This window comes from Aptenodytes patagonicus, chromosome 5 (genome assembly GCF_965638725.1).
Source record: "Aptenodytes patagonicus chromosome 5, bAptPat1.pri.cur, whole genome shotgun sequence".
Classification (NCBI taxonomy): domain Eukaryota; kingdom Metazoa; phylum Chordata; class Aves; order Sphenisciformes; family Spheniscidae; genus Aptenodytes; species Aptenodytes patagonicus.
Genome location: NC_134953.1, coordinates 39,485,059 through 39,513,046, shown reverse-complemented (window position 1 = coordinate 39,513,046; position 27,988 = coordinate 39,485,059). Strand labels below are relative to the sequence as shown.

Genomic DNA, 27,988 nt, shown 5'->3' with positions numbered 1-27,988 from the left:
CTGACAAGTTTTTTCCATTATGAATTGTAATTTGAAAAATATTAATAAGGAAATTTAGAAAAAAGTGCTTTTTAATTGGATTTAACTGGATTGTTTTCGTGCAGTGTCCTAACTTTGTTAAAATACAGTAACTGGTTATCCTCACCTTGTCTTTACACTTACTTGTAGTCTGGCACTTACTGCTTGGGAGTAAGACCTTCAACTAATCACTTATTTTGAGAAGCTTGTATTTCATGTTTTTGTTTTATTTGGAGCCACAAGGGCAACTACAGCTAATACCTCCGCTATGTCTGTCACACGGTGCAGAACACATCTACTACATGCTACGTTGCATCTGTGGGTTGTGGAACTTCGTGGCAGAGTGCAGAAATCTTGTATAATTGCAGGTATTTTTAGAAAGGGAGACTGACCTATTCTGTGAAATTACCATAAAATGTCTCACCAGGAAGACAATGTACTTTCTTTGAATACTGTCTGGAACTACTTGCAGTAAGAGACACTTCCTTGCCTGTTAGACCTTCTTCAGTCACTGAGGAAGACGTGTAAGTGTATAAAACAGGAAGAGTCAGTGGTGCACTACCCTTAAAGCTGTCAATTCTGTTCATCTGGTTTGCTAACCTTATTTTTACACAACTGTGTTAATATCTGCTGCAATTACTACAGGATTCATAACTTGTCTAAGCTGAGTTGTAGAAGCAGTATCGTGCAGTGCTTGCTTTTGATAGTATAATATTGCTTTAAACATATAAATATAGCTTTAAAAATTTAAATTACTACTGCTATGGAAAACCTGATTAATCTTCTGTAGAGCCAACAGGAAAATCAGCAGGTTCTGCAGTAGCTGTCTGTAACAACATGAACCAGTAACAAGCCAGTAATAGGAAAACAGCAATGACTGAGAGCATCTGCTAGATTTTCTAGGAGTTAGGCTTTACTGCCCGCTGGAGTGTATTCACCCTTCCACTGGAGTATAGCTTTTTCTAATGGTAGAAAAATGGAATGTTTAAGTATACCCCTTCTAATCTTTGGCAGCTGCTTCTTAGATTTATATAAAAATAATTATTCATAAGGAAGGGTGTTTGAAAACTCTCTGTAAACAATGTTGACATTGCTGAGAATGAGAGGTGGTTCGTGACTCTCTGGAGATGGACGGATACTTCTTCATGGCACGTTAGAACCCCTGTTTGCTTTTTGTGACTGATCCATTTCGACTGTGGGCTTTCACAGAACCATGCAGCTGAAGACCTAATAAACAGAGATCATGTACAACTTTAAGACTTCTGGAAGGTATTAAAACTAAGTACCAAATACATCTCCTTTAGCTTAAAACAAATGCTTTTTTTGTTTTTTTTTTATTTGAATATGTGGCTATCAACTGCGTTATGTATAAGTTACGCAAGTTTGAGACAAGTGACTGGCCTTTCAAAAGGGGCAAAGTTTGTACTTCATAGTTGCTGCATTGCAGGGAACTACTGTATTCCTTGATATTTCATGAAGTATTCAAGTCTACAAAGTTCTTCTGCAGACTTCAATTTTTTTTTTTGTTAATACAGCAGTCATAAAACTCATCTTGCATTTAAAGATACTAGGGTTTTTTTTTTTGGGGGGGGAGCAGATATTTATTTTAATTTCAGTGGGAACCACTCCTTCCTTGTTTAAAAACAAGTTAGTTAAGTTACTTCAGTTTAGTGCCTTTGTTAAACTCAAGTTGCCTCTGGTACCACTTACATTAGTGGTAGTAGGCCATTTGGCTATGAGACAAGCTAGAAGACCCCTCCTGTCCTCTAATAATCACCCGTGTACTTGCTACCTTAACCTTTGCAGTTTCTATTAACTTTTGCAGCTTCAATCCTATCTTGTTAGTATATTTTTATGTGGGAAATTCTGACAACTCCGTAAGGAATCCCAAAGCACTGCGATGAAAGGAATCCAGTGTAACTTGTCTTGACAGACCTAGTTCCCAGAAAGTGCATCTAATCCCCTGCTCTGTGCCACCCTTTCCAGGTGGAGGTGATACTTAGGATCAATACAAAGTTAACAGGGAGTTCTCAAGGTGAACTCAAGTGAGAGTTATAAAGACGGCATTCAGAAAAGCTGTTCCAGGGCACAAAAGTTAACTTCTGATCTACTGTAATCTCTGAACAAACTCCCCTTCAACTGACTAGACTAGACCTTCTGTATGCCATGAAAAACCTAAATCTCTGAAGGTAAAGTTGAAATAAGTAAGGTTAATTGACCTACTGTAACACATGTGCAACTTAGTCTTGTAGCTTCCTGCTATCAAAAAAGAACCTCAACCCTGGTTGTGACTGTGTAGCTATTTTGAAGCCTATATGAAGACTATTTGCACAGTGTATTAACCATAAAAAATTTAGGGACATGACTTTGCAGTGAAGTAAGGGAAACTGGAGGGAAGAGTATGCATTGTATTCACAACAAAAATGCCTTCCTGCTGCATTGATACTTTGACCAATTAAAAGTAAGTAATTTTAGGTGAGATTCATTTTAGGTTATGCCACGTAGCTCCATAAAGTTAATCTAATTGTTACAAATAAACCGTACAAGCATACTCTGATTTCAGAGCATGCATGTGAATTGTACTGGTACAGTTACTGGCTTTAAAATACACTTTTAAGTTGTAATTCTAGTACAATCTCTTCCAGATACAGTGCAGATAAGTTTCTTTTGGACATAATGCAATTTCTTTCAGTTGTATAGCTGAGCAGAAGAAAAACCCTTGGACAGAAAGTAGTTGTTGCTAGTTCCTGTTTAAATTGGCAACTCCTGCTCTTAACTTTGACATGAGAGGCATTGGGGCCGATTACATTAAGCTTCCTTAAATGTTTTAAAATACTAGGTGGTAATAAAAAAAAACAAAACACAATAAGCCATACCCAAACATACTCTATATGCAAGCATAAAACTTGTATAATGGAAAATTTAAAACATGAAATAGAACTTTGAAAAACCTCCTCACTGTAATTATCTATGTAGGAAATGCATCCTTGTCCCAAAAGCCTACCTCTTGCTTAATCTTATTAAATTCTATGACTGATGAGCATACCTGAACCTGTTGATCCTCTGCTTGTCCAAGATTGATTACTATAATCAATAACAGTGCAAGAACGGCGGTGCTGTGGATCTGGCTGAAAAGACAGTTCAAGTTATTTATCTTTGCATGAAAAATTCATGCAAACATCAAGATTGTAATACAAACTACTTAAACATATGTATTTCCTAATTCGTAAGATGTTGTAAAGGTCTAAGTAGAGCTTTTACAAGTTTAAGGAGGGTTAAATCAACCTAAAGTTCAACTCCTATAGAGTAGAAAATATACTTTTATAACACTCTTTCTTAGAATGATCACTGGGCCAGTTAAAGGCATTCTCACTACTTCTGGAAATTGTTCTGTTTCAAAATAGATTTTAAAAAGTTTGTACACTCAACTGCTAAGTCAAGGATGTTGAAACTATACACAGAAACCAAACCAGCAGCTATTTAAAAGCTATTGTTAAAATTATAGCTTTTAAAGCTTAGATAAAAATACTTTGTTAGCTAGGACAAGATATCAGTAGAGCAGGTGTTTCAATAAATTAAACCAAGAGCATTTGATACTGAAACAGACTGGACATTAATAGTACAGCAAACTTGTGCAAGAAAGCAATGAAGACTATCCTACCCTTGTGTTTCTGAATACAGCTGCAGGAATGACTTCCCAATGTCTATGCAAAACTTTAAAGCATCCCTCCCTACCCCACAGTTCTTCTTAAGCCTTCACAGAAGATGCTAGATTGAATGTTACACCTCAAGTAACACTTAGTTTTTTCCACAAGCATCTCAAACTTCGATTCTTCAAGAAAAGTGTAATACCACCAGCTGCTTATAGGTGTGGTTAGGAGCTGGCTGTGGGGAGTATAGCGAGATCCTTATCCCTGAACAAGCGACTTGTCCCGTTTGTTTCGGATGTGCCAAACAATGATGTTTCTGTTAACCTGTGAGTATCTAATCAAGTGGTGAACTTGATGAACTCCCTGGCACTGATCACCTGGTTCTCCAGTAATGTTTACCTATGTTAATTGTCAAAGCACCCTATTGAGTAACTAAGGATGATTTGGTATAATTTGCCATGCTTTACCAAGAATGCATTGGTTGTGTTAGGCCTGGCGAAATGATCAAGTAAAAAAAGCCGCTCCTGTAGCTGCTGGTGGCTATCTTCGTGTGTTGTTACACTGTGAGCTCGACTTGAGTTCCCTCGAGATTTCTGCATTGAAGAGTAATGGTTATGGCTACTTCTTATTGCAGCAGTACATTTAAAATAATTACCCTAGGAATTAAAGCTAATTTTCCAAGTCAACCATTCTACACCGAATTATGGGGAGGAAAAAAATTCTGGCATTCATTGGACTTAAAGCCTTCAATGATGGGTGGTGCTGTCAGTCAAAACTGATACGGCATTTTTTGTGCATCTATTTCAGTTGCTGTCACTTACAAGATAACAAATTAGAACTCTTGGGTTAGGTTATTTGATCAGCAGCGATTACAATTTTAGACTATCCAATAATAAAATTGTTGTGTTTATTACCGTTTGCCTCTGGGATCCTGCAGTGCTCACATGCTCTGCCACACTGGTGGTAGTAATAGGTGGTAGGAGATTATTTCGGCTTAGCGGCAGTGGGGAGGGTGAGGTCAGCTGCTCATGTGCAGTCAGACTGAAATGTGCCAATAAGAACAGAAAAAACATACAGTTTATGTTTGGCATTGTGTAAACATACATACAATATTGTCAGTTTGTTTGGCATTTTGTAGACAATGTTAAAACTAAGAGCAACGGTTGCAGAATTTTGCTACAAGATGCTGGTGTTAGGGCTGACTACTGGAGACTGTATTTAAAAGAGGAGTTCTGCAGTGGGTGAAGTTTGGCAGAAATCTTTTTCATCTACTAACAAGAACTTCCAGTTTTCAGAATGTTTAATATTAAGCATATAAGCAAAGTGAGTCCGAGAATGAGTACCCCAGCAGAAACCCTGGTAATGGGTGTATATAAAAGCTAGTTGGTGCTTAAAATGCACCTCATCCAGTGCATTTTGAAGGAGTGTGCCGTGCAGCCGGTACTGCAGAATAAAGGTGTGTGTATATATAAAGGTGTCTTCATGGACAGTTACCATACAATGGTAGAATCTTGTCTGCCCGTTCCCAGACACGGCATCATTTTCTGCTCTTTGTTCATACCTTTTAGGATGAAGTACTGCTTACTGCTAACTTCAGCCTAGCAACTGAAGATAAACAATGAGCCTAGAAAACAGCAGCCGCCCATATTTTAAGCGGAGCAAGTATAAAAGCTACATAATGCAAGTGCATATTGTAGCTCTTTCACTTATTACAAGCGTCAAATAAAACGTCTGGGGGTAAAACAAGGCTTCTACCTTCTCCATATTTTGTCTGAGTATTTGGAGGAACAGGTGCAAGAGGCTTTTAGAAGCCTTCTAAAGGGAACTAAACCCATCTAATTGCACAAAATACAAAATGAATTAAACATTAGTCACAGGAGGAATGTAAAAGAATAAGAAATCTGTTTTCCAGATACAGCCTTTTCATATGAAAGCCTTTTGACATGAAAGGTATCTTTATATTATTGTATGTTTGAGAAGTGCTAGAAATGATCAAGAGGCCTTATGCATTCTGGAATTGACTGAAGGAAGGATGTTCTGTAAGAATACATTAGAAAAGCTTCAAACTATCACCAGCATTTTTAAAAAGACTTTCCTAGTGCTCTCTACATACATTTAAATATAGATGGTAATAAAGGGGAGATGTTAACAATTGTTAAATTGATCAAAGCCTGTGGAAGGGGAACAGAAGCGTAAAATATTGCAAGTAGAAACATCAGTTGTGAAGGGACAAGGAACAAGTCTCTAAACAGTACATGACAAACAACAACAGGCTGAGTGAGTTTATAGATAAACTGCAAAACTAAAAGGAAACTATGTCAGTTTACAAGATGTGGAATATAAAAATATATTAAACCCTGCATTGTTTCCTAATACCCTGTAGTCCCCGTAAATGACTACATTCAGTCAGATCATTTCGCCAAACAAAACTAAGATATTCTAGACGTGACTGAGGGTTCACCGAGTTCATTAAGAGTCCTTTGATCAGTCAGATAACCTATCTAAGATGAGCACCTCCTTTATAGCCCAGTCTGGGCTAGGATAGCAACAGGCAGTTTGACCTCCAAAAACTGTAGATTTTGAAGTTCATCTTGGAAATAGGCTATAGAAAAAGAAAGCTGATGTCAAGAAAGAGATGGTGGCACTTGCTTTGCTTGTACTGGACAGAATGAGGTCTATAGTTTGTGTGCAAAACTACTTAAATATGTATGCGATTCATTGAATCGCAGCTTGTAGCACAGTAAACATCAACTTTAGCAACTCAGCTTTCTCAGGGGAGATTGTGCTTTAATGGGCAGTTAATTTCTTTAATCAAATAATTCACGTTCTTTCTGTTCAACTGAATGCTTTGTGTATAAGCCGGGTTCTCTAAATATGGTAACTTGCAGTGAGAAACTGGTTTTGAAACATACAGTCGAGTTCCCCTGAAGACATCGTCCACAGACCCTGGGGTCCCAGTACGGGAGTGGCTTGTGCTGATGGGATGCAGGGTACGTGGTGGTGGATTTCGCTTTCTTGTGGAACGTGACAGGGATGATGTGCTGAGCTCTACAGGACGATTTGGCCACACTCTAGTAGAGAGGATGGAACTGGAGCCTGGCCGTTTGTCATCCAGGTCCCTAACAAAAGAATTACAAAACCAAAACGGACATGGTCAACATGACTGATAACTACCCTGTTATCAAAGTACTCATCTACATGTGATATTAATAATATTATGTGTGGATAGAGATGATGTGTTTTCATTTTTTTACGTAACTATATAAAGTAATTTACAGCCAAATTAGAAAAGAAGAGGGGATGGAAAAGAAAAAAGCTGCCTATCTTTATTTTTTTTACTGAACTATGAACTTTCTGATCGGAGATTTCAGTATAAAAGTAAAAATTAATCACAGAACAGATTAAAAAAAACCATACTGTAAACACCAGTTTTCACACCCATAACCTAGATTTAACACAAGTCCACTTCTAGGAACTGAGCAAATCAGTTTCTCCATCTCATTCTGAGCTTCATCTCTTTTCAGGGTGTCAGTCAGTGCCAACAGCAGTGAACGGCTGTGGCATTAAGTGGTAAACCAGCAGCAATTAAACAGAAAACCTGTACTAGAAGTATACTGTTTCATAGAGGACAAGTAAATAAAAAAACAAGCAGGAAAATAATTGAGAATTGCTTTCTCCAGTGTAGAGAGTTATCGCACAATGTTTTGGGTTGAATCCCTCTCACTGTGAGAGTACTCTACTTGACAACAGATGATCTATAGTTCTTACAGCGTTTTCTCCATTACAGGCAGGTTCCTTTGCTGTAACTGGATCCCATGTATCACCATCAAGCCATTTAGATTACGTTGAGAGCCACTACCTGACCCTTGAGAGAGATTTACCTGAAAGTTTAAAAAATAAGTAAGTAAATTACTGTTTGGCAGAGACATACGCATATATTTACAGATTTTGCCCTTATAAATAACTTTAGAGGAAAGAAATTAATTTCTTCCATGACATCCAAATATATATAATCCGTTATATCATTTCCCCATCTAAGATAGACATCTTAGCATTCCATTTTTCTTGCAAATGGTAGTGCTTAGAAAATGTATCCTACCATGCTGTGTCATACTTAATATTTTCCAACTGAGCTTCTCATTTGCATGACAGGATCTTCCAACAATGGCTATAATGAGAAGCTTTATGAAACTAATTTTCAGTCTATGTTGACATTTTATGTCAAGAACAGAACTGCAAACTCCTTTCCTGGAACACAGACTGATCTGGAAAAACATCAAATTCCACCCACCGTAACGAAAGCAAATAGAAAGTACCAGAACTTTAATCTGTCCAACATACATACTTGAGGTGGTTTTCTCCTCTTTTTGCTTTTGCGGCCACATCTGGTTTTTGGGCACTACACATACAACAAGGGGAACATGAGAAAGAGGTAGGGGTAGAAATAAAGGAGAAAGAAATAAAAAGAAATAAGAAGGAAAGAGTTGAATTAAAATGGAATAAACAGGTAACACTTTGGTGCTCACCACTCTAGGAGCAGATCATCTAAAGCAGGTTATACAGTCAAATTCAGTGTCTGAGAAAACAAATCCTGTTTTACAACTGCACGGAGATTTGTCCTCTATTGCCTGATCAGTTAGCTACAGATAAGCTAGTGAGAATAGGATCTCACACATGCAATCCTCGATCTCACAATTTAGTTCAAACATTATTGAAATGTAGAAAGAACTACATCATTAATGAACAGGCACCACATGGTTGTCCAATACACATATAAACATTAAGTTTTAAAGAGAAAAGTAGGAATTAAAACTTGCAACTGAGGAATAACAGAACTTAAGTGTTAGAAAGGACAGTCAGCATTCATACAAAATCCAAACTAGTTATGTATCTAAACAGTCCCCTGACATACTTGAATCTGTTTGCCTAGGTAGCGCTGTATTGATTTGTCCCCAAACAAACCAGCTGGCTAAAAATACTTACCAGATTTGATGTCACTGAGGGCATTTTAGTTTGCGGCACACGAGGTAACAACACTGGCAGAGAATCAAACTGCAAAGGGCTTCCAGCATCTGCTCTGATTGTTTCTACTGTTACGATATTTTTCTCATCATCTATGCAAAGCAACAGAGAATTCCTGTAAATACAGACTATTAGCATTGCTAGTTGTGGACAGTGCTATGAATCCAATTTTTTTAAAGAGAGTCCTCTTAGATGCTAAGCTCTATTAAACCTTTTGAAGGCATGTCTCACACTGTTAGCAAAATAACTTCCCCCCCCGAAGAGATTACTCCCAAATACATCTCTCTCTCATTGCATCCTTGCAAAATTAAGTAACTGAAATCCCCTTTTGAATCTTCAGTGATCCTTACCAGAGGCTGACCCTTCCCAGTGTCTGCAGATTAATTCTTCCATGCAGCCTAGGACTTCACTCCACACATCATCAAACACAAACGTGAGCACAGAATCCTTCATGCAGGAATACGGAGAGATAGGAGGAAACCCCAATTTTCGTCTACCAGAGGACAGTCCCATTTTCCTCTCATGCAACTCCTCCTCCCTGAAAAAATGTAAGCATTACCCGTACCATAAACACATTTTCTTTGTCTCCTATATTTTGTTGCATTTATTTAATAGGATTAAAACATCAGCTAAGGCTGCATTTCTGTTCTATTTTCTCTTCAACTGAAACAGGTCAACGCAGCCGGCCGAATAGCTTGAAGACATTACTTCAGGAGAAGTTTTGTATTTATCACACTATTATTTTCTGAGAGCTGACAGTTTAATAAACAGCAATATCAAATAACAGTCTAATACTGAAAGAAGCAAGCTTCTGTACATTGGGCACTTGAACTTTTATTTCTTCCAGAACCTACCACTGACCTAAATGAGAAATGACTGAGACAACCACCTTATTACTGCACACCTTGGTTTCCCCATACAGAATTACTATAAATGATACTTCATGAATAATAAATAATTTACCAAGGAGATCGAAGTTCCATTTAAAAAAAAATATTAATAGTTACAGTGATATTTGTTCATCACATCGTTAGGCTCCATATCTAACGTCACTATAGAATTCTGAAGACAAGAGAGAGGAATGTTACTACTCATGACTGTTTAATGCCTCTCAGCTTGCTGCTCTAACAGCCAGGTGGTGTTCAGGGCACAGGCTTAATTCAGTTTTAGACAATTAGATGTAATCAATGAGAAGGGAGAAAAAACATAATTCACAGCAGCACGTGGCCTTTGCTGCAGACTATTCCACAATGCAAGAGGTATTTCGAAGTGTGAAACCTGTAAGACAACTGCTCAAAAAAGTTTATGTTCATCTGCCAAAAGAAACTTTATAGACAGGAGAAAATAATACTGATCCAAGGCTCTCCTATCTGCTCCCTGAATTGGTATTTAACATCAAAAAGCTACAAACCTTGAAAAAAAAGGAGATCCCACTAGAAAAAGCTGTAATACTTCTACCATTATTTTACAGAGACAGCAATATTGTTTGCTGCAGCAATGTCTCTCTGGCCTGGTCAAAGCAAGCCACCCACCAATTTGAATCTCATGGTCCATGCAGCTAAGTGGCTTTATTTATTAAAACCAATTAAACAGTTAGCAACTGACAGTACCATCCAGACTCCTTACCCAGACCACATGTTCATATTGTTGGGTTGAATAAAGTAAAGGGGCAAAAAGAATCCTCTTTATGCCACCCTTAGTTCTTTCTTCTTAAGATAAAAATAGTGGTAATTATTTCTTGGCAAGCATCAAATCCACTCTAATTCTTAAATTACCACTGAAAATCTGGAAAGGCCCAATTCCACCCAAAATGTTAGTACAAAACCAAAGCAGCACACTGCTAGTGCATAACAAACAACAATGAATTTGACTTAGTATAAAAAACAAATGACATTTAAACAGGTTTTATTAAATATGTCAACACATAGCAGGCTCTTAGTTATGATGGAATGAACTATTTAAACCAGGCACAAAAATGGCTAGCATGAAAAATTACAAAAAATTCAGAAAAATAATTTAGCAAAATAAATTGTTCTAGGAAATGGATTGGGAGAATTCCCAGTGCCCTAGCACCCTCAGGCTTTTGAACGTTCTCTAGAGCAAAGATATAAAAAAAAATAAATTCATCAAATACTTTATCAGCTAACATCAAAACGAAAAAATACACATCTTAACAGCAGGAATTCCAGGACACTGGTGCTAATTGCTATCTTAATATTCAATACCTACACATCTCTGTGGTCAAATGCTAAATATTCCTCCATTACGCCTTCAGAGACAATTACTCCATCTTCATCTTCTTCACTCTCTGGAGAACACAAGGTCGGAGACTTGGAACGGTCAGCCTTTTTGTGAACAGGAGTAACAGAAAGAGGTACCTTCTTGCCAAAAACACTAAATCTGAACAGGTGACAGTTTTCAGAAAGCAGAAATGAAAATAAGTTGTTATTCAACTTCAAATAGCAGCATTTGGTGAGCTGAGAGGCTGAGAGACAGCACGGTAGTTAAAGCCAAGCACTAGGGAGGCCAACAAATTATGCATTACAGTAAAAACCCTTTTGGTTTGGATATTTTTAATTCTTGCTAAGGAACATGAAACTTCAGAAAAAAATTCAAAGCTAATTAAAAAACATTCTAAAATATTCAATAACATAAAGTAGTACTAATGTAGTGCTTTGTATTTTTGAAGTTCTATACAAATTTAATAGATGAATAACAATAAAACCAGCTACAATACATACACATTCTTAAGAAGTCAGCAGCAGCAAAGGTATTTCTATTTACTGACCAGTTTACTGTAGTTAGCAACAAGCTCAGCTACATAGTCTTGCTATTCTGAATGTACTGCTTTTAGTTAAAAAGAAAAAAAAAAAGTGTGCTGTGTTCAAAACTCAGCCTAAAAGAAAGGAATTAGGCTTCACGTTTTAAGAAGCCTATCACTGCAGTCCACTGAGAACAAAATTACCTTCCCACCTTGGTACAGTCTGGGTTAACCACTGGTACTTACTCATTAGAATCTTTTTCTCGTGGTGAACTTACATCTGAGGAACCTAAACAGCCAGAAGGTGAACTTGAATACCATCCATACCCTTCATCTGTGGGGATCACTATCTGCTTCCCCACAACCCTGCCATGGCAAAAGCAAACGATAAATAAATTAGAAAATGTTGAAAGTAAGATTATTGAAGTGTGTAAGAACACAGAGCAGCAATCCTAAAAATTCTATTGGGAAGCTACGCGGTTTTCTTGGTGATAGTTAAATGCGGTTTCAGTTGTTTTGCCTAGTACAGATTGCTTCAAGACAGGTAAATAAATCAAGAAAATTTTGCTTGGTTTTTCATGCTCCACTAATTGTAAGACTTTTGAATATGGACAAAACTCTTCAAATACATGTAATGAAGATTTAAAATTTAAGTTTACGGATAGCCATAAGGACTGCTGAACTAGGGTAGGAGGATTTGTAAATTATTTTAAGCACCTGGCTTTTAGCTATACCATACATCTTTTCTAAGAGAATTTTGCTATGTTAAAACCAAGTCAGTTGCAAATAGCAATAATCTTCTGGCAAGGAACCAAATGTGAGATAGTAGAATGTTTATTAATGACAATGGCAGGCAGACTACCAGAGTGATCTTTTTATCTCTATCTAATTGCATAAAACCACCCTGCTACTAACGTTGCTTTAAAAGCAACTGCTTCCATCCCTACCCTTTTATAACTCTGTGATGGTACTAGCATTAGTCTATTAATAAAATACCTGAGATGAGGAAAGTTGGATGTCCACTGGTGGCATTCTTCCCGCAGTCCCTCAACGTGCACATTTTCTTTCTGCTCATAGAGAAGCTCATCAATTTGCCTGAACATTTGCTGAACTTGTTGTGTGGCAGCTTTATCAAATTCCTAGACAGGAAAGTTATCCAACAAATACCTAGTGAATAGCATTCAGAGAGGTTTTTTAATTGAATTTTTCTATAACTGAAAAAGACAACTATTTGTTTAAAGCTTAGCGGGACTGATTTAAACAGTTCTATTTCTTTTGCATAGAAAGACATTAACTTTAAATCATTTCCCCTGGAGATGATGCGGACTGCTGTTAGGACTGATGGTAGCTGCATAAAAAGCTTACATTGACACAACAGAAAAACTATTAAAACATTTTGAAATATCTGTATTATTAAATGAAGTTAAAGACATAGTAATTTACATAAAAGAAATCAGAACAGGAAGGCTAACATTCAGCAACATTTTAATGAAATGGAAAATTTGTTGCTTGCAATGTCCATAGACAACAGCAAAACAAAAAGCAATGCAGACTGGTGTGAAACACTGTGAAAGTGAAGGATGTTCAGGACCTTTGTTACATGTCCTCGTGTAGCTAGAAAATGGGGTCGGTTCTTGGGTAATTTAAATCTACACAGTTCCGTCTCACCTCACAGAAAGCAATAGCACACTTTGTTTTGGTAGATGGGGAATAAAACAAGTATTTCTAAATGAAAATAATGTTTTAGGGGCTTACTATATTTTGAGAAACATACACGTACGCAGAAGTTTGATGAACTCACACCAAGTGTCTGAAAGTCATCTACTCATGTCTGGGATTCCACAATAACAACATTTATTATGTTGTATAGATACACTTATGCATTAAATGATTTGCATTTCCAAAGTTTTAGATGGAAATGCAGAATATTAATTGAATAATATAAGCCTAATATGTTTTGATGTGAGAGAAAGGAAAGATGGGGAAGAGGTAAAAAAGATGTTCTTTTTATAACCACTACAATGATTTATTGACAGATCCAATCCTCATTTTTATCCTGAAATGTATTTGCAATGGTATTTCAAATGTCTTTCTACTCACTGTGCTACATCTGGTTTGGATGATACATTCTACTCACATCATAGCCCCAAGAGAAGACTGAGCTGTCTTCGGTGGAGGTGTCGGCGTAACTCTGACTAGCAGACCATGAATTCCCATGATCAGCTGGAGTAACAGAAGGATAATCTGATTCCTTCCAGATTTCAGACTCCCTGAAATGCACATGTTGAGGAAAAAAAGGAAGAAAAAAACCCCAACAATGCACAATGACAAATAAAGTGGGTAAGTAAACTTTTATTTCTGTACAAAAAAGCATAGATATATCAGAAGAGGTCTTAGGAATGATAGAGTTTTCATAGGGTAAATATTTACTTCAGAGGCATTTAAGCAGAAGCCATAGTACGCAAGTAATTATAACAACTGTAACTCCTAATAATCTCAATGACATAGGGAGTCTAGAGGTCAAGCAAAACATAGCTTTTCCAAAAATTATCTTAGTTAAGCTGCAGACTATTTCTAGTCCCGGTTCTACACCACTCAGGAATTATTTTTATCTTTTCTCCTCTTGTTACTGCCATAAAATTAGATGACCCAGGCGAGCTGGGAACAGAACACAGCTACACACTTTTTATTATTTCCAAAATAGGAAGGACATGTTCTGAAATGATACAGACCTGAGGTAAAGCCTAAGCCTACCAACTGTGTTACTTCTGTAAAGGTAACTCAACACAAAGGTGCCTGGTTTTGCCATTGTCTCCAAACAAAGATTCATTTTATGTTATGACAAGTACCTTGAGATCTCGCCATAGTTTTCAGCCGTGGGTGTGGCTGGGCACACCTCAGCTCGAGGTTCTGGCAGTGGATGATGCCGCAAGGCGTGTTTTGGAAGTCCTTGTCTACAACAAGAAGCGGAACTTGACATTACTTATAAGAATAAACACCTACAGAGTTCCCAAGCTTTACAGGGTTTTTTTCTGCTTTTCAAGGAATGCACTAATTTGCATACCAGAGCTCATTTATTATTATTAGAAGGCTAATTCTTGTTACCACAGCTTTAGAATTAAGGTATCAAAACTAACTCTAGGCTAAACATGGAATTAAAGGTCTTTGCTTAGAAATCAGTGTCTTCCTTTAAACGTAAAATGTCATTCTGAATCGGGCTACAGCTCTCTACAAGCAGATATAATGTCGTTGTCCCTGTAGGGGACTTATAATCGAATAGTACAAGAGTGGCCACCAAACCAAGCAGTGGCAAGTTAGGAGAAATAGCATTTGCTAGTTTTTTGTTTCGTCAACGTTTAGGTGTTTAGGAAAGAGGGACAAAAAAAGCCACAGTAGTTGGCAACAGAGGGAGGCATCAATGCAAGAACAAAAACTAGCTAACTACTAAAACCTATATATTTGTTTAAACCTCTCGCCCCCGCGAAAAAGCGCCGACGCAGCAGTTACCTCTTGGGTCAAAAAAAAGACAAGAGGAGGGATTTAATCCCGTTCTCTCACACCTGTATTTTCCAAGCTTCGAGTACGCTCGTTGGCCAGGATCGGTGTAAACACGTTACCGCGGCTGCCCTTATGCTGGCCGCCTCCTGAGGCAGCACCGCTGGCCGCAGCCTTGGCACAGGCCACCGCACCGCCGTTACGGCACCGGATCCGCACAATTCCGCGTTAAACCCGGCCCACCCCAGCGTTACGGGCAAGCTGCGCCCAGCGCCAGCCTGCGGCTCCGGCCCCCCGCCCCGCCCGGGGCCACGGGGCCACGGGGCCACGCGGTAACCGGGGCCTCGGCTCGGCCCCGCGACCCCCCGTCTAAGCACAGGGCCCGGTTTTCGGGCTGCGGGGAGGGGCGCGGACGGGCAGGCCCGAGCGCCGGGACCAGGAGGGAGCGCGGCCTGGCCGGGGCGACGGGGACCAGGACAGCAGGACCGGCGGGAGGCAGCGGCGACTCACATCTCCAGAGCGCCGCGGGGCACCGGCTTCCGCGCGTATCGCGAGATCATCCTCAGCTCAGCTCAGCTCCGCCGCCCGCCACCGGCCCGCTGCCGCCATGACGACGCCCCACCCCCGGGGAGGCGGAGCGTCGCCGCCCGGCTCGGCCCCACTCGGCCCAGCTCGGCCCCGCTCGGCCCCACTCGGCCCGGCTCGGCGCCATGGAAGGGATCGGGCGGGCCGCGCTGGCAGAGGACGCCGTGCGCTACCGCCTCTTCGCGGCGGCGGCGGGCGGCGAGGCGCTGCTGCGCCGCTGCGCCGAGGCGATTGTCGTGCGCTTCGCGCCGCTCCTGGCCACCTACATCTGGCAGCGGCAGCCCTTCCGCCTGCGCTACGTGCCGCCGCGGGGTGAGCCCAGGGGGGCGGGGGTGTGAGGGGGAGTTCGGCGGGCGGGAAGCGGGAGCGTGTGAGGGGGAGCCCGGCGGGGCGCTGAGCCGTCTCTCCTCTCTGCCTCCGGCCAGGCGAGACCCCGGCGCACATCGGCGGCACCACGCTGTTCGGGGATAACGTGGAGGACGAGTGGTTCATCGTCTACCTCGTCCGGGAGATCACCAGGGAGTTCCCGGGGCTGGCGGCCAGGTAACGGCCCCAGCCAACGCCGCGGGCCCCGTTGAGGTGCCCGGCGGTTGGGGCGGGGGTGCTAAGGGGCAGCGCCTTTCCTGACAGGGGCTGACGTAAGGTCGTGTCTTGATGTTAGAAAAAAATGCAGGCGTGCATGTAGAAGCGTGCGTTATTGTGCTGTGCGAGACTTTCCCTAGTAAGAAACCGATTTCTTCTTGGCCAGGATCGATGACAACGATGGGGAGTTTCTCTTGATAGAAGCAGCTGATTTTCTCCCAAAGTGGCTGAATCCTGAGAATAGTGACAACAGGGTAAGTAAAACTTCTGCACCAATTGGGCAAGTGGCTCACAATAGCCTTTTACTTACCAGTTTGAGTTTTCTCTTGCACCTCTATCTAGCCAAGTGGTCTGAGTGCCACTGAAAATCCAGAGTGCTATCTATCCGTTACTAGTGAAGAAACTTCTGGTTAGGGCTCAAGACTTGTTTTAATTAACAGCATGTTTTTTCAGCACAGTCTGTTTTCATTCTGGTTTTAATGAGCTGCTTTGTGCTTGCTGTGGATGTTGAATGAGACACTTAACTGCTGGAAACCTGTGGTACTCGATTCTGCACTGTGTGCTCTTGGAGAATGCTATGTAGAGTGTGTCCTGAGAAACTGCTGTAGGGATATCTGGAAATTGTTACAGGTGATTCTGCACTGTGTGCTCTTGGAGAATGCTATGTAGAGTGTGTCCTGAGAAACTGCTGTAGGGATATCTGGAAATTGTTACAGGTATCAAGTGGTTCTTCTAGAATTAGTTGTTGATGGAAGGAAGAAAGAGAAGGTTCTTACACTAATGGCAAAACTATGGAGACTGTGGCAAAAATATGGAGACTATAGACCTGCCTGCTAGGCTGTGAGTCTGTGTTGTTCAGCTAGATCTGACTCTTGCACATAAATCATTCTTTAAGAGTTGTTCCATAATGCAGAGCTGACTGAACTTTTTAAAACTTGCTACTCATGGTGGCAAATGTGAAGGCAGTGGAGCTGTTGAGCTATTTACTGATCTGTAAAATCAGTAAGTTTGGCCAGCTTTCCATTTTCTGGGTTATTGGAGTGCAGGGAAGGCTTGGATAACATGGGAACTATGGAATGTATTTGGCAGTGTAATACAAACATACTGTATCACTTTCCTCAGGGGCACTCTTGGATCCACCTGAGCTTTCTAGCTCTGCTATAACCACTTGGATTTTTTCTGCCATATTCTCAAGAGCTCAGGCATGAGGGCTTGCTGCACTCAGACTGGGGAATGCTCAAGTCTGGAGTGTTGCTGACTCTACAAGGAGACCGACTGGGTCTGGCATAGGAGAATTAACGAACGGACTCCTTCACCCAGAGTCTGCAGCCAGATATCTTGCTGTGGATGATTGCTAGTAGTTACGTCACTGAGTTTCTTGGCAATGGATTTAAATAGAACTTATTTTTCCATGAGCCAAGATTTATTTAAATTTTTTTTCCTACCACAAGACTCTTAAAAAGAAAAGGGGTGGAACACAACACAAAAATTAATTGCAAACTTGTATCTGGACTATCAACGCTATATTTTCCTTCCATTTGAAGGAACGGACGGAGTGAGGGAGTTGATAATGTTACATGCAGTTCTTTTCTTAGGATCAGGAGCCAATAGAGGTCGCGCGTAGCCCCTGAAATAATGGTTTTTAGTCCCTGTCCTATTCTTCAGCAGTTAGGTTGTGCTGTCTGATTCTCCTGAAGCAAATTTCTAGTTGAAGAGAAACTTTTGGTATTACTGTTATTAAGGAAACAACATATATCTGACCAAACTTGTCGCAGTTAAAATAGAGGGTTTTATTTACTGTTTGGATCGTGATCTCTGGCATCTGTATTTACCTTCTCTCCCACTTAAAAAAAACAACAAAAAACCCACCAGCTGTTTCCTGTATTATTCTTCTATTTGTAGTTCAGTATTTTCTGTGTTTAAACAAATACATTCATACATGAAATGAAATTTTGCATTGCTTAGTATGTGACTGTTCTTATCCTGTCTGATGAGAATGTTACTGTCTGCCAGGTGTTCTTTTACAAAGGAGAACTGCACATCATTCCACTGTCAGAGACTCACGAGCAGGAATGCGACCTTGCTGCTGCCAGTCCAACAATCTCGCAGGCATTAACGCTGTTATCCAGCCGTTCGGAGGAGCTTCTGGCTGCAGAATCCATTAGAACAGCAGTGTATAAACGCATCAGTGGGTATGTGGGTGTTTTATTTTGGTCTTCTGCAACAGTAAGTTTTGGTTCTGGGCTGTCTGGGGTACTTTCTTGTAGTCAGTCGTTTTCCTGTTAGATGTGATAAAGTTGCTTCCTTTTCAGAAACGACCAGCTAGAGGTTTTTCTGTGGCATTCTTCTAAAGAGGGGGACCAATGTCCTGTAGGCTGTACTGTGATCTGGGGGCTCTGAAAGTGGTTCGCTGCTATGATGCCACACCTGACAATGACAAGAGTTATTCTTCCTTCACATCCTTCTTGTACTGAAAAATCTGAAAGTTCTGTGAGCCTTTAGGAGCCCTTTGCGGGGGGAGAAAGAGGATTGCGAACTAAAATGTAGAACCAGCACGCTTTTCAGAGCGTCAGCTTGTCACAGATGTGTTCAGCACTGTACATTTTTTTTTTTTTTTGCAAGGATTTGACAGCGCAAGCCAGATGACTTCTACACTCGGTGTGGTGAAGGATACTGTATCACTGGACATGTTAGTCAAGTTCACAGTGATTCATTTTACCAATGTGGGGATTAAATTTTTATTAGCCGTGTATATTTTTTTTATATATATATATATATATATATATATATATATATATATATATAAAAACAGACATTCCATGTGTTAGATTAGCTAAGTTTTAACTTCAGTTAAGAATAATCTTCTGGCATTAAAGTGAAAATGGAAATAATAATTAAAAAGGAGTGGTTTGGGCTTGCAATACACTTAATACACTATGTTGCTACTGTATGATACAGGTATCCTGAGAAAATTCAGGCCTCGTTTCACCGAGCCCACTGCTACCTTCCGGCAGGCATTGTGGCAGTGCTGAGGCAGCGCCCTTCATTGGTGGCTGCAGCAGTCCAGGCCTTCTACCTGCGAGATCCTGTAGATTTACGAGCATGTCGGTCTTTTCAAACTTTCCTTCCAGACGAGCGTGTGATGACTGTAGTAAGTGATCCTTCTAATGCAACTTGTCACTTAATTAGGTTCTGTAATTGCCGGAGGTTCTGTGGTCAAGTGATATAAATATGTGGATTTAATTTTTAAAATAGCATGTTTTCTGATTTATTTTTTTCTTCTGACACTAGACATGAATTTCCAGTTCATTACGTTAATAGCTTTTCTGCCTTCAGATTGTCATGGCTAGACTTTCAAATGGCTAATCATGAGATAAATGTTTCTGAAATCAGAGGTTACTGCTAATAGTTCCTCTGCTGAAATGCTTGCTAAGTAAATTGATCTAGTTCTGTGATCAGAGCAGTTTGACAGCACTGCCAGCCAACATAAGCAGTTGCTCCTAACTACCCCTAACTGTTCATTCCAAGGCTTTTCACCTTCTCAGCTGTGCTTACACAGCTCTGTGAAAGCTCTTTTATGAAGCGTTTTATGAGCATTGTCCAAGCAGTGTTGTATCTGATAAGTTTGCATTACAGAGTTACACCCCTAGCTAGACTCCTGAAAATAAGCTTTGGAGTCAAATTTTAGACTTCTAGACTGTTTTTGAAATCTCAGCTTTGGTTTCGTTAATTGAAAAGAGCCCTTACATTTTTCAAAATATACCTTGTTGGCATGAATACCGAGGATTTTTTAAATGTATTTAGATTGAATGAAGTTCATGTTTATTTAGAGATGTCAACTTGGAATATACTTTGTAAAATCTGAAAAGCAACATATCTTGGGCAAATGTATCTAAGATGTATTTTGAATACAATCTCAGGTATTGTCTGTAATATGGGTGCTTTAAAACAAAATTTAGATGAGACTGGTGGAAAGTTGATGCCTGTACACAACACAGTCACACTGCAGTGAGTGTTTTTCTCTGGCTTTTTCAGGTTACTTTCACAAAGTGTTTATATGCACAACTGGTGCAGCAGAAGTTTGTTCCAGATAGACGCAGTGGATACACACTGCCCCTCCCATCTCACCCTCAATACAAAGCCTATGAACTGGGCATGAAACTGGTAATTATTTTTTATGTATTTTGTACTTAGTCTTTAGTTTGCTTGTTTACGTATGTCTGAGAAATGACTCTTTGCTTGTAAGCTGCCTGCTTGTACAGAAAAATGCGAGCAAATTTGCAGTTACCATTTTTCTAGAAGTACAGTATCATGGGAGTTTTCTTTTACAGAATAGAGCACTCTTGTACTTCCATAGATTATAAATACAGGTAAAGTCTTCATAATTATGTGAGGAGTAGCTTGTGCACTATAGATCCGTCTTCTAGGTTGCTTTGCCCATGTAGAGAAACTTTGCAAAGTCAAAATGATCCTTTGTTGCTGCAGAAAGACAGATTCCAACTTCCAAAGCAAGATACTGCTACCTGACGTATAATTGGGTTTGGCACCTACTTCTCACATGGCAGCATTAGGAGCTCAATGATAGTCAGGTCTTTACGCAGTCATTTAAAGGTGCACTTAAATTTGTCACATCTTGAGAACCTCTTGTTGCATCTCTTATACAGGCTCATGGCTTTGAAATTTTGTGCTCCAAGTGCAGTAAAGTATCTTCTGATTCCAAGGGAAATGTGTTAAGCAGTCCCCTGTGGGAGAGATTCCTCAGCAGCCTGAAGGAAAAACATTATTTCAAGGTGAAGTAGTGTGTGTGTGTCTTTTAAACATTCCAGGAAAAACATGTTTTAGCTCTTGAACTTGTGTAAGTAGTTACAGCAGGGCAAGAAATCTAATGCTTCTGTCTATGGAAAATGAATTAATGTCTTTAAAGGAGATATGTACAGTTTGTTCCCCTTTGAAATTAGTTAATTTCTTTTGGAAATTAAAAAGGAAAAAGCAGGATTTCGGGATGAATTAATTCATCTAAAGAAAGGGGAAACACACTTGAATAAAGGAAACCACAATATGGTTGTGTGTCAGTGTAACTTTTCACTGTTTTACATTTCATTTGCATGCCTCTAGAATTAAATATTCTTAAAAATCTATACTTAACACCCATGGACCCATTTGGGCCCATGTGGGTGTATTTTTTGTTTGTGTGTTTTTTGTGGGCTTTGTTTTTCGGGTTTTTGGGGTTTTCTTTTTTTAAAGATGCCTTTGACTACTTATATGAAGTTTATAAATTGGACATAAATTGACTACTTATTTGAAGGTTATAAAATTGGACAAGTCTATCGGAATGCTTAGGTTAATATCTTTTAAATATAGGAAAAGGGGAATATTCTTACAGTACTGCAATGCCACTTCTGTGGATAACTCCCAAACACCAAGAGATTCATCCACAGTTCCTGCACAATTATAACCTGGACATGGTAAATCCACCCTGTTGTGGGAATCATAGTATTGTCTTTGCTTGTTTTCAGTGTACACCATATGATATTGCAGCATAAGACTTCAATTCGTATTTGACTGTGAAAACACCTCACGCCCATTCCCTATATTCTGTTGCAAGTATACATGGCAAAGCAGTATTACTTGTTTTGATCTTCTCGGCGCTGAATTTCTGTGTGACAAATAGTCATCGTTATGAAACCTGACTGTGAAACGGAAGGGGAGGGAGAATTGTTTAGATTCATACTTGTGATTTGCATTAAATAGGGAGAAATGGAAGGATCTGCTAAGTACTTGGAACTGTTACATATGGCAGAAGATTACTTCCAGCAATCTGTTACCAAGCCAGAAAGGTAAGAGCTACTTGAAATTCATGAGTAATCATACACAATACCTACAAGTACTTTAACTTACCTTTTTTAATACTTGTTATGAAAAACCTGAACCCTTTTCTCCATTGTACACTTAACATAGGTGCTGTGGCTAGGACATACGGGTATTAATTCCTCTAGAATACTCTCTAATAGTAGAAGTTATTGCTTGAGTAACTATTTATCTTGGTTTTGTAAAATGCTAAGCTATTCCAAGTGGGTTAAGAGGTGACTGAAAAGCATCATTTGGTTGGTTGGCTATAGAAAGTGTTTAAAAGTTTCATTGAAAAGCAATCCCAGTGAATAATAAATACAGAGTAATTGGTCTCCTTTACTCAAGACAGGCAGCTGGCTGTAGATTTCTCCAAAAGATCAAATCCAAAAAATAAATCATTACAAAAATATCTGAGGGTTTGCCAGCTCATAATATCTTGACTGTTAGTTGCTTGAATTTCCAGTCTGTGCTGTTTGGGATCTGGCAATCCTAATGTTTACCAAGACAAAATAAATATAAAGAACAAAGGAAACATGAGAAATGGGCTTTGGAGCCATCAACAAGGAATTACAGTAATTGACCGTGTCTTGTTTTGGCTAATACTATCTGTGTAGTATTCTGGTACTTTCTCCAAATTTACTTATCTTTTTGACATATTTGCACAGAAGGAATAACGAGGAATTTCAGTGAAAACCTGCATGTAGAGTGTGTGATGCCATTGGCATTGTAATGCTAGTAAAAATCCATTTCAGTAAATTGAATTTTTTTCTTCTAGCTCTGTTGAAGTGAGCCCAGGTGATGAAATCTTGACATTGCTACAGACAACAACCATTGATTTGAAGGAATTTGAGAGAGAAGCAGCTTGTCTGCCTCCAGAGGATGGTGAGTAGGGTGGGGGGGTGGACTCTTCCTACCACAACGGATTATTTGTGGGGGGAGAGGGTGAATGTTCACAGCAACGTACCAGTCTCTGTATCTACTTAGTTTGTCTCCTATCCTGTGATTGCTAGAGGTGTTATTCATGGGCCGTCATTTAAGATTGAGGCAACCAGTTCATTTGTATAAGCCACAAAGCTTGGGGCTGTGAATTGGCAAGATATGCAATCCAGTTTCTGGTTTGATACCGCTAGATCAATAACACCATGCACACACAGATCAAGTACTTTGTGTCAACTGTCTACCAGATAGAAAGTATTTAAACATTTTATAATAATAAACTGATTCCAATACTGACAATACAGAGTTAATTACTATCTGGTCTACTCTGATGGCAAATATAAGACCAGCGTAAACTTTGTATAATAGGGTTTTTTCACTCATTTGACAGAAATGCAGTTGTTGCCAGTGTGCAGTACAGGTCACATCCGTATTTCTGGATGATGCAGTAGAACACAAATCCAACATTCAGTGTTAATGATCATAGTTGAAGGTTGGGTTGGCCCTCCCTTTATAGTGTAAGCCTTTTCTTTCTTCATTCAGTGGCAAAAGGATTATCTGTGACTAGAACAATATCTGCTAGCTTGAAGCTGCATATAAAGCAGAGTTTTAAAGTAGTAAAACAAAATCTGAACTCTCTTTTTTCCAAGCCTCTCGCTGCCTTATACCCTGTGTTATCCAGTATCAGCATGAAAACTTAATAGTATAAAAGTAAGCTACAAAAGCAACAGTCTGGTTTGGGACATGTGGTCTAACAGACTTGGGCAGAGTAACAAGTATGTTCTATATTCTTTCAGATGACAGTTGGCTGGAGATTACACCAGATGATCTAGATCAGATGCTGAAGGAGGCAAGAAATGAGTCCCTTCCTTCCTCAAATGAGGAAGAGCAGAAATATGACTTGGAAGCAGTTGCTGAAAGTATGAAGGCTTTTGTATCCAAAGTCTCAACACATGAAGGAGCAGAAATGCCATGGTAGTAGTATTTTTAAGTTCGGTGTCTGGTGTGGAATGTGTTTTCATTCTGCTGCAGCACTTCGGTTGTTTCTGTAATGGAGAGAATCAAAGTTTGAAAGTTTTCTACTTAGCAGAGGCCTGAAACAAACCCATGTTAGTAGTGAATATGTAGTTGCTTTTAAACCAACTTGGTGACCGCTCTGACACAGGTGCAGGTAAAAATGCTGGAAATTGCGCTGTTTTCCAGCATTCTTACTTAGTTTGGTTTTGTGGTTTTTAAATTTTTTTAACCCTTTTAAGTTGAAGGCTTACTGTTGTTTGTTACCATAGTTCTTAACAGCGTTATTAAAATGTACATCTCAAGTTCATTTGTGCTGAAATTTTTCTACCATGAAGGACTAACTATTCAGACTGCTAAGAAGCTTCTGATGAGGCTGTGCAGAAATAAAAATTAAACTTAAGTTGAGGGAATCTGTCTCTGTGAATTAAGACTGTTGATTTTTGTGGTACAGCTGTATTTAGATTTCCTGTAGGTTAATATTTTGAATATATGGGGCCTGTTTTTGCACTACTGAAGCACATACTGTACACCTAGAAGCAGGAGAAAAGAATCACTGTGGATCCCTCTCATTGTTCCCGACAGTGGAAGAAAAGTGCTAACTGAAGATACTTGACTATTTAGACAACAGCAGAATGCCACTAGATTAATTGTTGGAGTTAAGAAAGTGTGTGTGAATGTTGTGTGGACAGGCCTTTAATTTTAAAAAACAAGGAGTTAGGTAGTAGCATATTGTCCAGGTTCTTTTTAATAGCTTTAATATTGTGAAAATAATACTATGTAAGCTGTATCACATGTATAATATATCACATGTATTTATACTCTTAACTGCATAATTTTTAATTAGTGTCAATGTCTGAGTTATAATGTAGGTTTTTTCAGTTACTTAAAAAACAAAAAACCAGCAAAAAAAGGCAAACCACTGAGCCTTAAGAGAGACCAGAATGAAGCCTTTAGTGTTCTTTCTAGGCAGGAGACCTCAGAGATTCTCAGCTTTTTAAGTCTTTGTCTAAGGTATAACACTACCACTTTGTTCCAGAAGGATTCAGGCATGTTTATTTTGGTTGCCTTCAGTACAATTTTTGTTTGACCATGACAAACAATTAAAGTTGTTGGGTTTTTTTCTCCTTCGTGCCAGGAGTTCTTCCACTTGCTGTCTCATTTCTAATTCATACAGGCCTCAGTCTTTTAAGCGCTTCCAAGACAATCAGTTCAAATGTCCCAACTTAAATCTAGGCTTGAGAGAAATCAGTATGCTATATGGTTGATGCCTGTGTCAGGCTTATGCAAGCATAAAAGCTTTATTTATTTAAAAATATTTTTATATTTCAGGTCATCCGATGAATCCCATGTTACCTTTGACGTAGATTCTTTTACAAAAGCCTTAGACAGAATTTTAGGTGAGATTGCTGCTTTGTTTCTTTGTCAGAATATCTCATGGTTATTTCGCTTCCCTGGGTTTTCTGATCACCCATGGGCACTGCGCTGATTTGTTTGCTATCTGTACTGAGACAAAGTAATACACAGGGGCAGACTCAGAAGAGCTGGATTCTGATGATCTGGATGAAGAGCAGGAGTTTGATTTCTCAGATGAGGATGATGAAGGCTTAGATGCTGAAAATCAAAGGCAAGACCAGAAGGTATCGCCTAATGAGCTTATAGGCAGTCTCAAGTCATATATGAATGAGATGGATCGTGAATTGGCACGTACCAATGTTGGTAAAAGTTTCACCACCCAAAAGAAAGGGGTAAGTATGCCTTGAGTTCTAGTTTGTAGCATAATAGTTTTGAGAGCTTTAGTAGGGAAGAGGAAACATGCTGAAAGTGATCATTCTGAGTAACGTGATCAAAAGCTTCGGTCTTCTGATCATGTGCTAACTAATTATTAAAAAAAAAAAATCCCATGTGCAAGCAAAATGTGCTGCAGTTGCACCATGGTATATTTTTTTGAAACAAAAACTTACCTAATCTTTAACTTGCACATTGTTTCCAAGACTTAGTTTCATTTCCCTGTTTTACCCTGTTTTAGTAGTAAGGCAAGCAGCTGCAGCTTGACTTCTTGAGTTCCTGTAGTAGATTACTCCCATAGGAAGCTGAGCCAGGACTTGGTAACCCTCTCTGTCCTTCTCTTGGAACTTAATCCGTGTAATGGAAAGTGCTGATTTTTAGCTGGCATGAGCATTTGGTGACTAAATTCCTGTCTGTCAAGACAGTGTGGAACGTACTGAACTTTGTTGGCTGCAGAACTGTTTCCTTGTTTCTTTTCTCTTGTGGTTTGTCTTCTTTTTTTTTTTTTTTTTTAAACCTGTTTATACAATTTGATAAAACTTCCTTTATATACTTACTATAGGCAAGTTCTGTTAAAGCAACTACGTCTCAAAGTGCTGGCCCTGATTCTGGAGCTGAAGATACTGAGTTGACACCAGTTGATGTGGATATGAACCTAGTAGCTAACCTGCTTGAATCCTATAGTGCTCAGTCTGGACTGGCAGGACCCACCTCTAACATTTTACAGAGCATGGGAGTGTATTTACCTGAAAATGCAGATCATATTGGCTCTAACAATTGAGCAACAGAATGAAAGACTGTCTTAATTCAGAAGCCACGGCTGATTCAGAAATGAAGCACAGAAAGACTAGCAGTATTTGGAAGAAGAGGCAAAAGGTTTGAATGTAAAGCATTTTATGCATTAGTTATGTGTGACTTTAAAGATGCAAAGTGAATTTACCTGCAAAAGCCATCTGTTTGGATACTATCGTGGATAGCAGTCAGATTTTTCCAGGGCTAACATGTTTTCAGAAAACCGAAAAATGATATTGTGACTTGAATGAAACTTGTATTACAAAACCTGTCTTCAATTTTTCAAATCAATGATCCCATTTGCCATATTTCTAAAGTGTCCTTTTACCCATTACTAGGTGGTTTCAATATCTGGAAAGCAGTTCATGTTCTGAAAATGCTGCTGCCTTCAGGGGGAGATGGGGGAATAGCATATTAAAGGAACAGTGTTCTCTCGTGGATTTGGGAACGCTGGTTAAATGTTCAGCAGACACTTAATCGCTTTTTCCAAAAGTACAATGCTTCACTGTAAGAACTTCGGATAATTACTGTAAGAATCTGTTCTTTATTAACCAGGAGGATTTGAAAAGTAATTGGATTGAATATGTAAATATTGGCAATAAGTATTTTTTTGAATTTATTTAAATAAAAGCAGAAATACAACTTGATTACTGGAGACTTTTTTTTTTCTTTGAAGGTATGCATAACTTCCTCAGTGCAGTATCAGAAGTTCTCGGAGTTAAAGCATTTTCATAATTGGGCATTTTTTGAATTCCGTTACTGCTGAATGTTGGTATCGTGCCAGCAGTAACTGTATATGAGGCCAGTCTGAACAGTTTTGCTTTGTTTTTCAGTGAAAATGTAGCTAGAAGGTGTTCAGCATGTTGCTTTCACATGGAATGAAAAAATCTATTCTAGATATGAAGACTTAATTTTAACAAGATAAATTTGAACTAAAATATGTAGAAATTCTTGACTTACAGACAGCAAAAACGCAGTCCTGCCAGATCTGAATCGGTTTCTACTAGTCTTTTCTTAATTTTTCTTCCATGCAACAATTAATCAAGTGTCTTAACTAGTAGAAGAGAAGCTCATTGGTTGAGGTTTTGGGTTTTGTTTGTTTTGGTTTTTTTAAACATATTCAGAAACATAGTATTCAATGATACAAAAGCCTGATTGATCCTGAAGGCATACCTAATTGCTTTTAAAGGACTGAATTACTATTATTATTATTAATAATAATAATAATAATGTTGTTATTATTAGTCTTAAGGTTTGGAGTCCATTTAGTTGACGTCTTTGTTTTAATTTTTTTGCATGTTAAGTGTTGGCATTATTTTAACTGACAAAGCAGAATGTAGCAAAAGTTGTTTCCATGCAGGACTTGGACGCTTGTTGGATGATGAGTTTCAGTATCTGACTGCCATGCCAACTGAGTTTGACCAATGCACAGAAAATTCTTCGGAAGTCACACATTGGCATAGTTTCATTGAAATTCATGAGATCTTGACAATGT

The 27,988-nt window shown here is 39.2% G+C and overlaps 2 protein-coding genes across 4 annotated transcripts; one reads left to right on the top strand and one right to left on the bottom strand.

The window, feature by feature from the left end:
• Positions 1–53: 53 nt before the first annotated feature.
• Positions 54–15,537, bottom strand: FAM149B1 (family with sequence similarity 149 member B1). 3 transcript variants are annotated; one of them, XM_076339453.1, is made up of 14 exons: positions 15,457–15,537; positions 14,301–14,405; positions 13,589–13,721; positions 12,448–12,590; positions 11,698–11,817; positions 10,920–11,090; positions 9,041–9,228; positions 8,652–8,782; positions 8,014–8,067; positions 7,437–7,549; positions 6,581–6,787; positions 4,583–4,709; positions 3,065–3,146; positions 54–1,245 (listed from the first exon to the last, which is right to left on the bottom strand). In XM_076339453.1, the coding sequence occupies exons 1-14, from the start codon at positions 15,504–15,506 to the stop codon at positions 1,172–1,174; spliced, it is 1,698 nt and encodes a 565-aa protein (XP_076195568.1). In that variant the 5' UTR covers positions 15,507–15,537; the 3' UTR covers positions 54–1,171. The 3 variants fall into 3 exon arrangements, with proteins under 3 accessions (XP_076195568.1, XP_076195569.1, XP_076195571.1); XM_076339454.1 differs by lacking the exon at positions 8,014–8,067; XM_076339456.1 differs by lacking the exon at positions 15,457–15,537 and having other exon boundaries at positions 13,589–13,674; positions 14,301–14,384.
• Positions 15,538–15,656: 119 nt separating this feature from the next.
• ECD (ecdysoneless cell cycle regulator) lies at positions 15,657–27,140 on the top strand. Its single transcript, XM_076339452.1, has 13 exons — positions 15,657–15,843; positions 15,957–16,074; positions 16,280–16,367; positions 18,127–18,305; positions 19,072–19,264; positions 20,149–20,277; positions 20,778–20,903; positions 21,865–21,950; positions 22,739–22,845; positions 23,697–23,874; positions 25,246–25,313; positions 25,441–25,661; positions 26,264–27,140. The coding sequence occupies exons 1-13, from the start codon at positions 15,657–15,659 to the stop codon at positions 26,480–26,482; spliced, it is 1,899 nt and encodes a 632-aa protein (XP_076195567.1). The 3' UTR covers positions 26,483–27,140.
• The last annotated feature ends 848 nt before the right edge of the window (positions 27,141–27,988 follow it).